At 42.4% G+C, this 15,255-nt stretch overlaps 1 protein-coding gene across 3 annotated transcripts in view; it reads right to left on the bottom strand.

The window, feature by feature from the left end:
- The window catches only part of CDK5RAP2 (CDK5 regulatory subunit associated protein 2), a 197,756-nt gene that overhangs the window by 86,693 nt on the left and 95,808 nt on the right, over nt 1-15,255 (bottom strand). For all 3 annotated transcript variants that reach the window (XM_075579451.1, XM_075579450.1, XM_075579452.1), the window contains 5 exons: nt 12,754-13,141; nt 11,527-11,740; nt 4,331-4,703; nt 864-1,096; nt 179-227 (listed from right to left, as the gene is read on the bottom strand). In XM_075579451.1, coding sequence (XP_075435566.1) covers nt 179-227; nt 864-1,096; nt 4,331-4,703; nt 11,527-11,740; nt 12,754-13,141 — 1,257 coding nt within the window. The remainder of the gene's footprint in view (nt 1-178; nt 228-863; nt 1,097-4,330; nt 4,704-11,526; nt 11,741-12,753; nt 13,142-15,255) is intronic.

The raw sequence follows: 15,255 nt of genomic DNA on the forward strand, positions 1-15,255 counted from the left end.
AATTGTGGCACTACACTTTTTAAACAATGAGAACATTTGGGACTAAGTTACATTGGTATTTTGTAAGGAAAAATGTTTAAATTCTCAGCTATGCAAAATGCCCACTTAGAGATGGAGGTTTCACGTCGAAGGCTGGTAATTATTTAATAATTGTGTAAGGATTTGAAAATGCACCAACCTTTGTATAAAGTCACCCACATTAACTTCAGCATCCGAGGAGAGCTCTCCTGCAATGGATAAAAACAGATGTAGTTCAAAGACTAAATCGCCCCAGGGGATCAGTGCTTGCGCTCTTAAGGCCAACAGAAAGTCACAACACCATCTCTATTGGTGACCGTCGACGCCCATGTTTCTAGTTCCCCACGCCAAGAAACGTAAAAAAAAAATGGCAATCCCTTTTTACCGGCAACAGGGGTGTCCTGTATGCTCAGCTGATAACTGATCATCACCAAGCGACACTCTGAAACAGGTAAGGTAAAAGATTCATTTATACTAATGGGGTGCTTGTACCCTTGTGTGCTACGGGGTGTGGCACCCCAAGGGCCTCACGACGTAGTAGGTACATCATGTCCTTTTTGCCTGTTTTCTTGGGGAAATCCCATTCAGCGCTGAACACGATCTGACTGGACGAGGAATGGAAGAGTTACACGGCCTCTCCGGCACATGAATGCAAGAAGAACTGTAGCACCAAAATGGTTAATAAAAGGCATATACAGTATATGGATTTGACACCCATTCGGCATCTCATTTGACAGCAATACTCTATAGTCTAATCGATAAGATGCTTCTTTCTGAAGGTCTATGTCAATCTGTGTCGAAGAATGACACTCACAAAGAAAGACATACGTGTCTGCTACACTCACCGTGGCCAAGTTTGTATTCCAGTTTCTTAATCAACGTTATACTTTGATTCAGCTGCTCGCGGAATCCCTCTGCGACATAATAGTCCACGTCGCTAGCAAGCAGCAGCTCCTCAAAGGCTTTGACCATGTTGGTCAAGTTCTTGGAACATACGACACACAGGCTGTGGCTCTCTTTCATCTGCTCCCGTTGTGACGACAGTTCCCGAGCCTGAGACTGTACCAGCAAATCGTAGCTAAAAATAAGTTTTGGACATATGAAAGGAGCAGGCCAACCTCTGCATGACGCGGAAGGTAAGGGATATTTAAGCCTCCATGTTGTTTCACCTGGATGGGAGCTATGTTTACAGGTATATACCTCGGGAGCTGAAAATAGTGCTTTTCAGCCTTGGGGACCCCCTGCTTCTCTCCCATGTAAAAGAAACACGATTTTCCCTGGAAAATGAGCAGAAAGCCCATGACATAGCTACATCATCATCATGGGATACCTGGATTGCCGGACCCCATGATCCGGCGGCTGCATCATGGGGAATGCAAAGGGTTTAACCACTGGCAGTTTATGTTCATGGCTATAGGTTTATGCATGGTTAGATTTACAAATCCATCTTTTATTAAATCAATTCTAAGGCATACATAAAAAATTCCAGCTTTTCTTGGTCATGTAAACGCAAACACACGCAGCCCCGCAAGCTCAGAACCCAAACCCAGCACACCATACAATATATTTGTCAAAAGGAGTGCGACTGGGATTGTGACCTCAAAGTACATAACAAAAGGAGTGCGACTGGGATTGTGACCTCATGTAAATAACAAAAGGAGTGCGACTGGGATTGTGACCTCAGGTACATAACAAAAGGAGTGCGACTGGGATTGTGACCTCAGGTACTGTACATAACAAAAGGAGTGCGACTGGGATTGTGACCTCAGGTACATAACAAAAGGAGTGCGACTGGGATTGTGACCTCACGTACATAACAAAAGGAGTGCGACTGGGATTGTGACCTCACGTACTTAACAAAAGGAGTGCGACTGGGATTGTGACCTCATGTACATAACAAAAGGAGTGCGACTGGGATTGTGACCTCATGTACGTAACAAAAGGAGTGCGACTGGGATTGTGACGTCATGTGCGTAACAAAAGGAGTGCGACTGGGACTGTGACCTCATGTACATAACAAAAGGAGTGCGACTGGGATTGTGACCTCACGTACATAACAAAAGGAGTGCGACTGGGATTGTGAAGTCATGTACGTAACAAAAGGAATGCGACTGGGACTGTGACCTCATGTACTTAACAAAAGACAAAGCGCCTCAGTGCTACATCCAGAGGCTTTTTGTCTTTTCTTATATTTATGTAAACACACTGTAGATTGATACTGTTGTATTTTTGAACGGGGGTAGACCTGCAAAGCAGGTGAAAAGGTTCATTTGTTTTAAACAAATTAATTGTGTAATTGGCTTCATTAGAAAAATTAAATCCTCCCTAACTTAATATGGCTGCTACGCCTCCTGCCCTTAGTGGCAACACTAGGCTTCCAGGAATCTCAACTTAAAACAACGTCACTGATGAGTCTCTGAAGCCTGCATGATAACAGCTCTGTGCTTCATGCTGGAGTGGAGCAACTCAGTACAAAGAGCCGGCATTGTAATGTTGTCAGTTCCATTTATGACAACCCTCTGTTGTCTGTCCTTTAACCAGTTTTCAATCCAGGTGCATATATTATTACTGAGTCCAATTCTCTTTATTTTGTACACCAACCTCTTGTGTGAAACCGTATCAAAAGCCTTTGCAAAATCTAAGTAGATTTGTATGTTGTATGTGTGTGTGTGTGTTGTATGTGTGTGTGTGTGTGTGTGTGTGTTGTATGTGAGTGTGTGTGTGTGTGTGTGTGTGTGTGTGTGTGGTATGTGTGTGTGTTGTATGTGAGTGTTGTATGTGTGTGTGTGTTGTATGTGTGTGTGTTGTATGTGTGTGTGTGTTGTATGTGTGTGTTGTGTTGTGTGTGTGTGTGTGTGTGTGTGTGTTGTATGTGTGTGTGTTGTATGTGTGTGTGTGTTGTATGTGTGTGTTGTGTTGTGTGTGTGTGTGTGTGTGTGTGTGTGTGTGTGTGTGTGTGTGTGTGTGTGTGTGTGTGTGTGTGTGTGTGTGTGTGTGTGTGTGTGTGTGTGTGTGTTGTATGTGTGATGTATGTGTGTGAATATATTTGTCAAAGTTGCACAATGTTAATAAATAATTTATTCTCACATGTCTTTTTTTTTAATTTTTAAAATATTATATAATACACACACACACACAGGTTCCCCAGTGACACACAAACACACAGACCACTTCAAAGTGACACACACACACACACACACACACACACACACACACACACACTGACAGCTACCAAGTGAAACACACACACAGTGATACCCGCCTCCCAAGCTCGCTTGCTGTCTCCTCTGCCAGGACAGCAAAAAGCTCCTGGTAGAGCGAGCGGCAGCGAGCAGCAGCACCAAAGTGTTTACTATGTCCCAGGCCTTAGTCACAGAGCAGGACACATTTTATACAGTTACACTGAAATGCCACTCAGTTTCAGATAAAAAAGTAGAATTGCATTTAAAATTAAAGTTAAAAAACAACTGTAAAATGATTTTGTTTAGCTTTCAGGGGGACAATCTCTCCTAGGACCCAAGTGAACTAATTTGTCTAACATGATTAAGAGGGTCTCATCTAGAAATTATACTTTTTTCCCCCCCAAATCTGCCACGTATAATTATATTTAATGTATTTATTGAAGTGAGACTTGGGAGAAGTTTGATTTCCTTGCTCCCTTCTGTGTAATGTATCTGTGTGATCAGAGTGCTTGTGCAGCCCGAGTCCCCCTTCTCCTTATCTGTATTGGTTCTCTGATAAGGATAAAATGGGATAAGGGGGGAAAAAAAACACTTGGATTGACAAACTTCCCCATTCAGAGACCCGAAAGTAAATCAATTGTCTGACTATGTGGGATTGCATCTTTAAAATAGAAAGCATCAGAAGAAAAAGGTTATCCCTGACATATTAAAAATAAGCCTGTGTGGTACCACTCTATAACAAACTCTATTGGACCATACTTACTAAGAGGTCTTGCATATTCAAGTGCTGGAAGACACTGTACGGACCATTGAAGTCCTGTAAAGGGATCTTCCAGTGCTGGAACGTGTTATGGCAGAAGATTGCTTAGTAAATTTGGGTCATTATATTTTGGTTGATGGTCCTTGCCTTCATGAGGCTATTAATAACCAAGGAAGACACGGTTGTGGAACGTAACGCAGGGATCTGACGCCCGCGGGTACTTTTATCCGAAGCACATGTTTCAGAACAACGTCATGTGCGAATTACATGGCCATGTTTGGGTAAAAGCCCTGTGTGTGAGCACGGAGGTAGTGAAGCACAGAAGATGTACACTGCCACTATTCCGTTACCTGGATTACATTCTTCTTACCTGGACAGCGATGTATCTTTACATTTACTTTCTGTACGACACGTTTGGTCGGCGCCTTCCTGTTCTCTTTGGAATTCATGTTCCATCTGGGAAACGTGCGTTTGTAGCAGCTGCTCTTCAGTTTCATTGGCACACTCAGCGTAGTAATTATCAAGACGAGCCCCGATTCCTCCTAAATCATTATTAATCTCATCCTGAGCATCCATGGCATGATGGTCGTTATAACACATTTCTTGTTTAACATTTACGTTCTCCTCATGCATTTCTTTTAAACTTGACAAATTTGAGCACATATTGTCCTCCGCAAATAACTGTTCATCAGGATCCCTCTCTTGCTTGTTCGAATTGTCCAATTGACTTAAGGTTCTCATATCTAAAAACAGTAATCAGAACAAGTTGGCAAACATTTCTACGGATGTAAATCTGATTAATATATGAAACGGTATTAAAGTGTGTTTTGTGATTTATTTCAGGATGGAAGAAGCATCTTACAAAACATCTGTGATTTTATTAAAGGAAAACTACAGATTAAAGTATTAGTTAAGGGCAACCTTTACATATTTATAATCCAAATAATCAATGTAATGATTATATTGTACAGTATGTCCAAAAAAATGTGTATTCTAGAGGAAATAAAAGAACATTAACATTGTGAAAGGTATTTTTATAAGCAAACACAAACACATTAAACCCTTTCAAAAATGATGTTGGTTTTGAAAATCATCAGTCCTGTTGAGCTCAATATGGAGAGGACAGTGCTTTTAGCAGTTCTGTATCAAAACCAGATTGAATTAATTTATTAGGGCTAATCAATAATCAGGGCCAAAGTGTGCTAATGGAAGTGACTTTTGGAGGGGGGGGTTAAATCTTTTGAGGAAAAGATATACATGGAGCACATGAAATATACGTTACCTGCACAGTATATTACAAATAATCACATTGTAATATAGATATTTACACAGTTCCTTTACAAATATACAGAGTAATTGCTGTGTGCAACTTTAAAGTTATTAAACTCATCTATTCTTCTTCCTCTATTTTCAATTTAAACATTTTTTATTTTATTTTTAAAATCTTTTTATTGGTTTTTGAATAACATGAAACAATATAAATACAATAATTAATGGGGGGGACACTTAGCAATAACTACTATACCCCTAGACTCCCACAAGCCCCCCCACACACACACACACCATAGCTCATATATTATCTAAGCACTTTGTAAGAGCATCAGAAATTGCCAGAAAACAAAAAAAAAAATACACCATCCCAATATCTGCGACCGCTTTATTTCAGAATAAATAAAGCTATACATTTATATGAAAGATTTGGGGTTTTTTTAAATCATTTTTATAATCTATATACAGTACTATAACTCCCTGCATCAACTGGTCTCGTTATGATAGTTACGTATTTCCAAATAAAGATAAGAAAACCAGATATCCATAAAACTTAGAATGTTTTTGTCGTAAGGAAAAAGTTATGCTCTCTAAAACACATCTTCCCATGCTCTAGTGGTAATTCGCTATCAATAAAAGTAATCAAATGCTGCATATATTAAAACAAAAAAAGCTGTGTGTGCTGTGCACACGCATAGTAAGTAAAACTTTTGTGTGTTGTCAGCAACATATAAAGTAACAATAATATTACACTGGCGACACACTTTATTCGAGCTCGGCTAGTCCCACGAATTCGGGTATACCCGGGTGTATTGAGGTTTGTGACTGTTTTCTGCCCGAGTGCATTGAGTTATTTTCCGGCAGGGATTGAAGCATTTTATTCCCACTGGCTGCAATACTGCACAGTACATATATATATACTGCATTACAATTCATGAATTTATGCCATCTGGTAGACACGCGAAGCATTGCAGCCTATTAAATCCTAATCATTATCATTTAACAGATCAGCCGCCCGTCAGCCAGGCATGAACCCAGGCTGGGAAGGCAAATGCAACGGGGCTTGTCAGAGGTGAGGAGCGGCGCATTCCAGGTATCTGCCAGGTACATACCGGGTATTTGCTCGAATAAAGTGTGTCGGTGCAGTAGATGTTCTTATAGATGTTTGTAATAAAATTGAATCATTTTTAGATGTTACAATTGTATAGTTTTATTTTTGCTTTTAAAAATTCATACTATCATTTTTAATACATGAAATAATAGACTTATGATAACTGAAGTAAGATACATATATTGTCGATTGTAAACTATCTAAATGTCGTTGAAAAACCACATAGTGGATCCGAATGTTATAGTTGCTATGGCTTGATTGGTGTTGAGAGTTAAATTGAATTTTTCTTGTAGTAATGTAATAAGTGGTAGAGCTTCTTGAGATAGAAAGTTGATGTTAAAAATCACCAGCTAATATGATGGGTAGTTTGTCATAATGTTTGTTGAACAAGCCTTCACCTTCAATAGAGTACAGTAGTAAGATATACTCTGCTGCACATATGTCTCCAATTGGTGGGACTGCTAACCCTGTAGTCTGACGGTCAATGATATGCATATGAGGCCTCATAATATCTATTGTTGTGTTTGTTATGATATATAGCAACTCCACCGACTATAACATGGTGGCGTTTAAATTTAACAACACTCGCAATAGTAAAATTTTCATTATTGTGTAACCAAGTCTCGGAAAGTAGTAATATGTTACACTGTTGCGTAACTGTATCAGTGAGGTCTGTGTGGTGTGCTCGAAGGCTTTGGCAATTTAGTGAGAATACAGAACAATTAATTGGGTCTTTGAGTACGTTAAGTAAAGTTTCTTGTATGGTCTGTAGTTTGTTGTTTTTTAGTCTTGAAAATTCATTTTGTAGGTCAATTGTGGACGTAGCATTTCTAAGTCCATGATAAAATTTCTTTTGACCATTTGCTGCGACAATGTACAGTCCATTGATGTCAGTGACTCGCGATAAAGCAACGTATACTAATTGTTGCTCATGTCCCTTTTCATACTCGTAGACTACGGAATTAAATGTGCCACCTTGTGATTTATAGTTGGAACACAGAAAAGAAAAGGGGGAGCACAGGTTGAGGGATAATAGAGGATGCTGATAATCTCTACCAGGTATCCAATTGGGTGTATCAATACCCAAATGGATTATCTGGACTGTCATCAGAGTCACAGGAGAGCATCACAAAGCCAAGGGGAAAACAAACCCCAAAAAGGTTGTAAAACATCTTTATACATTTTTTTCCAACACTCATCATTGAGATAGCTCCCAGGTACTTTTCCACTGTACTGTCCCACCTTGTGATTTATGTATTGTTATTGCACAAGCCGGGATCCATGAAAATTGATTTTGTTTAGCCGTGATAGTTCTATGTTTATTTGGTGCTATACTTGATGTCCGTCTTGTTATTGGCACAGCAGGTGGGTTGATGTTGTTGGCTTGCATGTAATGAGCGGATTTTTTGCGAGCTATTTTTCCCACTTTGGCCATGTAAGAAAATTTAGCCATGTCCGTTGCATTTGTCCATCATCGCTGTATTGGATGTGAACTAATGATCCCAAGGCGCTATTTACTAAGCCGTCAGAGACATCTACATTAGTTGTTGCGAGATATGGCTTTGCAATGACAAGCGGTAGTTCATAGGGTAAGCCACCGGTATCCAGAACAGACATTTTATACAGTTTTTGTCGAACGTGGGCTTCCTGCTCTGCATTTCTTCAGCCAATAAAGATATCTATTGCCTTTGAAATAGTTTTTTCTGGTGCGGCACTCAGGATGGATTGGTTGTAGGTGTTGACTCAATTATTACGCAAAAAGTGACGTATTCCGTTGGCACATAGATGGTCCGCGTCTTCCTTGGTGTAGAAACGTGATTCAATGAGTTTTTGCTCGCATTCATCTAATTTTATGCCATTACCAATTTTAGTTAGCACAGTTGAGAAGGTTATGTTTGACTGGCGCATAGCTTCATCTAGTTCATAATATTTCAGTCCACGCCACAAAGTGGGTCCCGCAATACGTTGTTTAATTTGTTTATAGATGGGTGTTTCTCGAACTGGAGGTAACTGACGTAAGTCGCCAATGAGAAAGAGGCTTTGCCCACCAAAGTTGTTTTCAACATTTCCAGTTATCTGCTTCAGCCTGGCATCAATTTGAGACAGTAAGGCCTAGGACATAGTGAAATCAGCGTTGCTGAGGCGGGCTGAGCCACGCTGAACAGATGCACAAAGCCCCTGCATCTGTAATCAGCGCGGTTATAGTTTCTCCCTCCGCATGCTTGCTGATGCGTGCGGAGGCTGAGAAAATCAGAAGAGACAGGCAGGTTTGAAATTTTGCCGCTTTGGGGAGCGGAGGAGCGGTCACGTGACCGCTCCCATCCAATGGGGCTGCAGCCTTTTTTTTTTCCTTCTGTGTCGGTGTTCTGAGATAGCAGAGCTCAGCCACCAGACAGGGTAGAGGCAGCACAGAGGTGTGTATGTATGTATGTTTGTATGTATGTATGTATGTATGTATGTATGTATGTATGTATGTATGTGTGTATGTGTGTATGTGTGTGTATGTATGTATGTATGTATGTGTGTGTGTGTGTGTGTGTGTGTGTGTGTGTGTGTGTGTGTGTGTGTGTGTGTGTGTGTGTGTGTATGTATGTGTGTGTATGTATGTGTGTGTGTGTGTGTGTGTGTGTGCTTAATGCATGAGTAAATTTGATTGGTGGGGTCATGTTTATTGGCAGCAGTGCAGTGGCAGCAGTGCAGTGGCAGCAGTGCAGTGGCAGCAGTGCAGTGGCAGCAGTGCAGTGGCAGCAGTATGAATGTTGAGCGGGTGGGGGGAGCGGTGCCGGTGGTCAGCGGGCGGGTGGGGGGTGCGGCGGCAGTCAGTGTTGTTGAGCGGGTGGGGGGAGCAGTGCCGGAGGCTGGCACCGCCACCGCATGTCAGCAGGTGTGTGGGGGAGAGCGTTGCCGCTGCATGTCAGCGGGCATGTGGGGGGAGAGCGTTGCCACCGCATGTCAGCGGGTGTGTGGGGGGAGAGCGTTGCCGCCGCATGTCAGCGGGCATGTGGGGGGAGAGCGTTGCCGCCGCATGTCAGCGGGCGTGTGGGGGGAGCAGCGGACGTTAGGAGCGGCGCCGCATGTGATTTTTAGGTTAGCAGGGCGGGTGGGAGTGGGTGGGAGCATGTCAGTGTTGAGGTCGGACTGAGCCAGAACACATCCGTTTCCGTTTCATTTTCAGCCTCCACAATGCATTTTTGTCCCATTACAAATGAGGTGCCACTAAAGAAATTTCACTTCTAAAACTGACATTTTTTTTTTTAAATGCTTGGATTGCCTCTTTAACGGGTCAGTCTAAGGACCAATGTGTACTAATGGCAGTGACATGGTTAAGGGGCCAGTCCCTACTAGGACCAATGTGTACTAATGGCAGTGACATGGTTAAGGGGCTGCATTAAGAAGTAGATTTTTAACATGTTTGGGCTAAGTTTAAAAACATGTGTTTCACTTAAAAATGAAATAGTTTTTTTTTATTATTAAACATGTTATAATTGTTAAAGGCACCTTAAAAAAAAAAAAAAATTAATGTGCAAGCCCAGACATGGGTTATCACACAGCGATCCAGTGGTAACTGCCATATAAATTGATGGTAATTAACGAATAATCGTTTTGCAGTAACCCGTACCAGAGCTTAACAAATCCAAGCAAACGAGTCTCTGCTCCAAAGAGCTTACATTCTAATTCTTGGTAGCGAGGCAGAGAGATAAAGTCTCTCCTGCTGCCCAAGGTCACAAGGAGAGGGGACACTGGGATTAGTGTTCACCCATTTCAAAAGCAGTGGCCTTACCACTATAAAAATATACATACAAATACAATGGCAGTATTTAAAATAGATCATAGCTTATAACCCTGCCAAATATACCTTTTTAGCCTCTTTACTATACATGGAGATGTCTTCTCCAGTTATATTGATTCCATTCATTTTCTTTTAGACACAACATACTAATTAGACAGTAGCTCTTTGGAGCAGCGATTCAGGACTATGGTTTGCTTTCTTCTGAGCCTAGTGTATCAGTAAAAAAATTATTTATTTTTGTAATTGTTTTAAAAACAACCCTTTCTTACAAGAACTTCTCACCACAGCCCTGTGTCTTTTGCAGTGTTTCCCCCCCCCCCCAAGAACATTGCCAAATTGAGAATAAACCCCTGTTATAAGAACAGCCTTTTATCGCTTCTAATAGCCCCTTGTGTGCGGTGGAATCCGTTATAAGAACATTTAACAGTCATAAGCCCTTATTATAGCAACATCCCCTTATCAGAACCTATGATCCAAATATGTCCGTTATAAGAACACCCTGTTGTAAGAACATATCACCGTCCCGATGCGCCCGTTTATAAGAACATATCACCGTCCCGATGCGTCCGTTATAAGAACATATCACCGTCCCGATGCGCCCGTTATAAGAACATATCACCGTCCCGATGCGCCCGTTATAAGAACATATCACCGTCCCGATGCGCCCGTTATAAGAACATATCACCGTCCCGATGCGCCCGTTATAAGAACATATCACCGTCCCGATGCGCCCGTTATAAGAACATATCACCGTCCCGATGCGCCCGTTATAAGAACATATCACCGTCCCGATGCGCCCGTTATAAGAACGTATCACCGTCCCGATGCGCCCGTTATAAGAACGTATCACCGTCCCGATGCGCCCGTTATAAGAACGTATCACCGTCCCGATGCGCCCGTTATAAGAACGTATCACCGTCCCGATGCGCCCGTTATAAGAACATATAATCGTCCTGATGCGCACATTATAAGAACCTATAATCGTCCCGATGCGCCTGTTATAAGAACATATCACCGTCCCGATGCGCCCGTTATAAGAACATATAATCGTCCCGATGCACCCATTATAAGAACATATCACCGTCCCGATGCGCCCGTTATAAGAACATATAATCGTCCCGATGCACCCATTATAAGAACATATCACCGTCCCGATGCACCCATTATAAGAACATATCACCGTCCCGATGCACCCGTTATAAGAACATATCACCGTCCCGATACACCAGTTAGAAGAACATATCACAGTTCCGATGCGCCCATTATGAGAACATATCACCGTCCCGATGCACCCGTTATAAGAACATATCACCGTCCCGATTCCCGAAGCCCCCGTTATAAGAACATATCACCGTCCCTATGAGTATGTTATAAGAACACCCCTTAAAACTCTCACCTTTTCGCAAAACGTCATTTGTTTTAAGTTTCTCGATCTCTATTTCAGCAGAGTGTAATTTTTCGGTGAACTTCTGATTTTGGATCTTGGCAATCTCCAGCTCTTTTTGAAGTGTGATGAAATCTTGTGCTGCAGAAGAGATCGGAGTCACCACATCATGCTTTGTACGAGAAGAGGAGCAGAGCGGAACAGGAATACGGGATTTTTTCCTGGACTGTAAAGACAAAAGAAAAGGATGGTTAACAAGTTTACAGTAAATGCAGCACTTGGGCTCATATTTACCAAGTGCTGTTATTCCACACCTGATAGTGTCTTAACACAACTCACTGCCCATTCAAGTGCCTAGGCCATAAGGTATCTTCATGTGCCATAAAGGGTCTTATGAAATAGTACCCCTTAGTACAGCGGTGCGCAAAGTGGGGGGGCGCGACCCCCAGGAGGGGCGGGAGATTGTGCTGGGGGGGGGCACGGGCCGTTGCAGAGGCCCCGCGCTCTTCCCCCAGGCATTTAAATTAAATGCCGGGGGATCGCGTGAGGCCCCTGCAACTGTTTACTTACCGGGATTCAGCCATCTGTGTTGCGTCGCCATGGCAACGCGGCGTGTATAGACGCCGCAGCACCATGTGACCTGACGTCACACGCCCACGCAGCGTCATCTGATGCGAATGAAGGTAGGCAGGGGGCGCGAGAGCCGGGGGCAGAGTGACAGGGGGGCGCAGCACAAAAAGTTTGCGCTCCCCTGCCTTAGTAAATACGGCCCTTAGTGCATTGAGGGTGTATGTTCATAGTACTAGATGTAGTATAGTTATCCCTTGCTTTAGCCAGGGCCTTCCCTCCCAAGGCCAAAGTATACTAATGGCAGTGACAAGGGGTCACATCAGGGTGATTGGAACCTTATTTTACCCAAGTTTAACACCTATAAGTATTTTAAATAATTTGTTAAAGTTAGTTAGTAAACATGGTGAGCAGAGACTTTGGGAGGGGTATGATTTCCTCTAGCTGATCCCTTTTGTTTGATGTTGCGGTGCGTTCAACAAGAGTTTGCCCCTTCCCTCCAACCCTTATCTTTATGGTCTCTCCTATAAGGACAGGGTGGGCTAGAGCAGGTGTGCTCAACTCCAGTCCCCATCAACCACCCCTCACCGGGTCAGGATTTAAGGATATCACAGCTTCAGGATAGGTGGCTCAGTCGAAGACTATTAATGAAAAAGCTCTTTCAAAACGTACCTTTTTAAAGGTGTTCTTTCCTGGTGTAATTCTCTGCATTTCAATTTGATCGCTTTTCCCTGACTCAAGGGTTATCTGTGCCGTCTTAGAATCACTGTCCATTTTCTTACAATCCTGCATTATTTCCATATCTTCTGCATTGTCCTTTCCAAATTCAAAAGCTTGATGTTTGCAGATGTTCAAGAGAGAACTTGTATCATCTACAGAATATGGCAGCTCTACTTTCTGCGCTGCAGCGAGCGCAGTATTTCGCTTCAGGTCTTGAAGTTCCCTTCTTAGTTGTACGACAATATTCCGAAGATGTTCTACATTCATGTCATTGAGGTCTATAAAAGATTTTTCGGTGTCGTGGAAGTTCTCTCTTTGGTTGACAGGCAGAGGTTTCAACCTAGGTGACCAAAGAGAGAAACCAAATGTCACGGGTTCAAAACACTCAAAAACTATTTGTGTCCCTAGGAAAGCCCATTTAACGTTGGAAGAAACCTTATACAACACTCAATATAGGATTTCAATCAATGGATAGCAAAGAAGACCAAGTAGAACCTCGTACCATGTACAAGGTTCCATTAGGAAAAGGTCTTCACGAACAGTGCATCTAGAGAGCCTTCATTTGAAATGACCATCCAGCTTTAGTTACTATAGAATATATTCAACTACTCTTGGAGAACCTTGGACATCTGTCCACATCACACTTCCTTTGCACTACGTGTATGTGGGGCTAGAAAAATGTATTAATCCGTGACGAGTGCAAAAAGTAGGGTGACGAGATCTGGAAAGACCTGCATCGTTAACAAAGCCGTCACACACAGCTTTGCTTCCTGATGTCAGGCCCCACAATGCCTTTCCATAGTGTTACATTGCTACACTTCTAGCTCTGTGGGGAGCACTCAAAAACAAGAGAGAAATTTTCAGGTGACTGGTCAAGATCAGTGCAAACGATTGGAGCCCCAAGTATGTGACCAAACTATATCCCACTCCATTGCATACTGGACAAAGCTATGGCGATTAGCGCGCTCTGATAACGTATCGGAGCTTCAAGAACCCCCTCCAATGAGTTACTGCCCTAAACAGCTTACAGCAGGGGTTCTCAACTCCAGTCCTCAAGATCCCCCAACAGGTCAGGTTTTGAGGATATCTCAGCTTCAGCACCGGAGGCTCAATCAGTGCTGAACTGAAGCAGTGAGATCGTGAAAACCAGACCTGTTGGTGGCCCTTGAGGACTGAGTCGCCCGCCACTGATCTAACACAAGCACTATTATTTATTCATTCCTAGTTTACGGTAAACTGTTGGTGTACCTCAGGGTTCAGCCTGCTTTACATCTAGCTGCTTTGGTCATCTCCTATACTGTATGAAAATACAATTTCTCTCTCCACCCCAAACGTATTGTCTGGTGTACAGTACCCAGTCTCCGGTCTACTCTCTACCATGTTCTACCTCTGTCAACTTGTCCAGACCAATCTTCTTATTCAAGTCAGAACCCACTGCCCCCATATACCACTCGCTACAGAGCAGTGATTCTCAATTGTGACACCCGAAGACTTAAGTGGTGTTGCTTGAAACCTTCCAAACCCCACTTCAGGCAGCTCTCTCCTGCACTTTCTATAACCATTAAAGGGATGTTTTTGTATGTAGAGATCCAGTATTCTGTATAAACATGTTGTACCTATATAACAATATACTCATGACCAGAGCAAAGTGCAGGTATGGTGGACTTCCAAATGATGACTGATAATGAAATTGTCTGTGGTATGAAAATGTATGTGAATAACTGTCCTGTGCTCAAGCACATCTCCCAGATACCTCTGCTTACAGCCAATTATTTTCTAAATATCTCATCTTCTGCCACATTGCCAAGATTGTGAATATATTTGGCATTTATACAGCTAAGTATCACATGATAATCTTGACAACTGTAACTTTATATAAATTGCTTCTTTGCCAACCAGCTTTCCTGCTCTGCAATTAATTATGCTACAGAATAAATCCTCTCCTTTTCCCAAGGAATGAAGAAAATGACCCCTAGTTGGTGTGCTGGGAGGCTGCATCTCCATGCTGGAGAGGATTTTAGACCCATTCAATTGGATCCATGAAGAAGGACCAATGTTTATTTTCAGCAGGGCTCCTGAATAGCAGAATGCAGGTCAATCAAGTTTTTCTTTTAACCCTGAACACCCTAATTCTCTGCACTTCCAAGTTTCACCAGTTACAGAACCATAGAGGAATATTTGCAAATGTCCAAGGTGTCGATAACCAAGATTTAAACGTGTCACTGACATTAATTTGGCTCTGGGATATTACACCACTCTCTACTTTCTCATACCAACCCAAGGAAGGGAGACCTTTATAAGTGTCACAGAGCTGGCCGGTGTGATCCCATAACTAACAATATATCTAATGAAATCCCTATTTGAGAAGATGTGAAGAGGCGGGTATAGCAAAGTTGTATTAAACAGCAAGTGCAACAAATGTACGTATTAGTCAGTCATTGTGAAAGATTAGCT

This window comes from Ascaphus truei, chromosome 21 (assembly GCF_040206685.1).
Source record: "Ascaphus truei isolate aAscTru1 chromosome 21, aAscTru1.hap1, whole genome shotgun sequence".
Classification (NCBI taxonomy): Eukaryota; Metazoa; Chordata; class Amphibia; order Anura; family Ascaphidae; genus Ascaphus; species Ascaphus truei.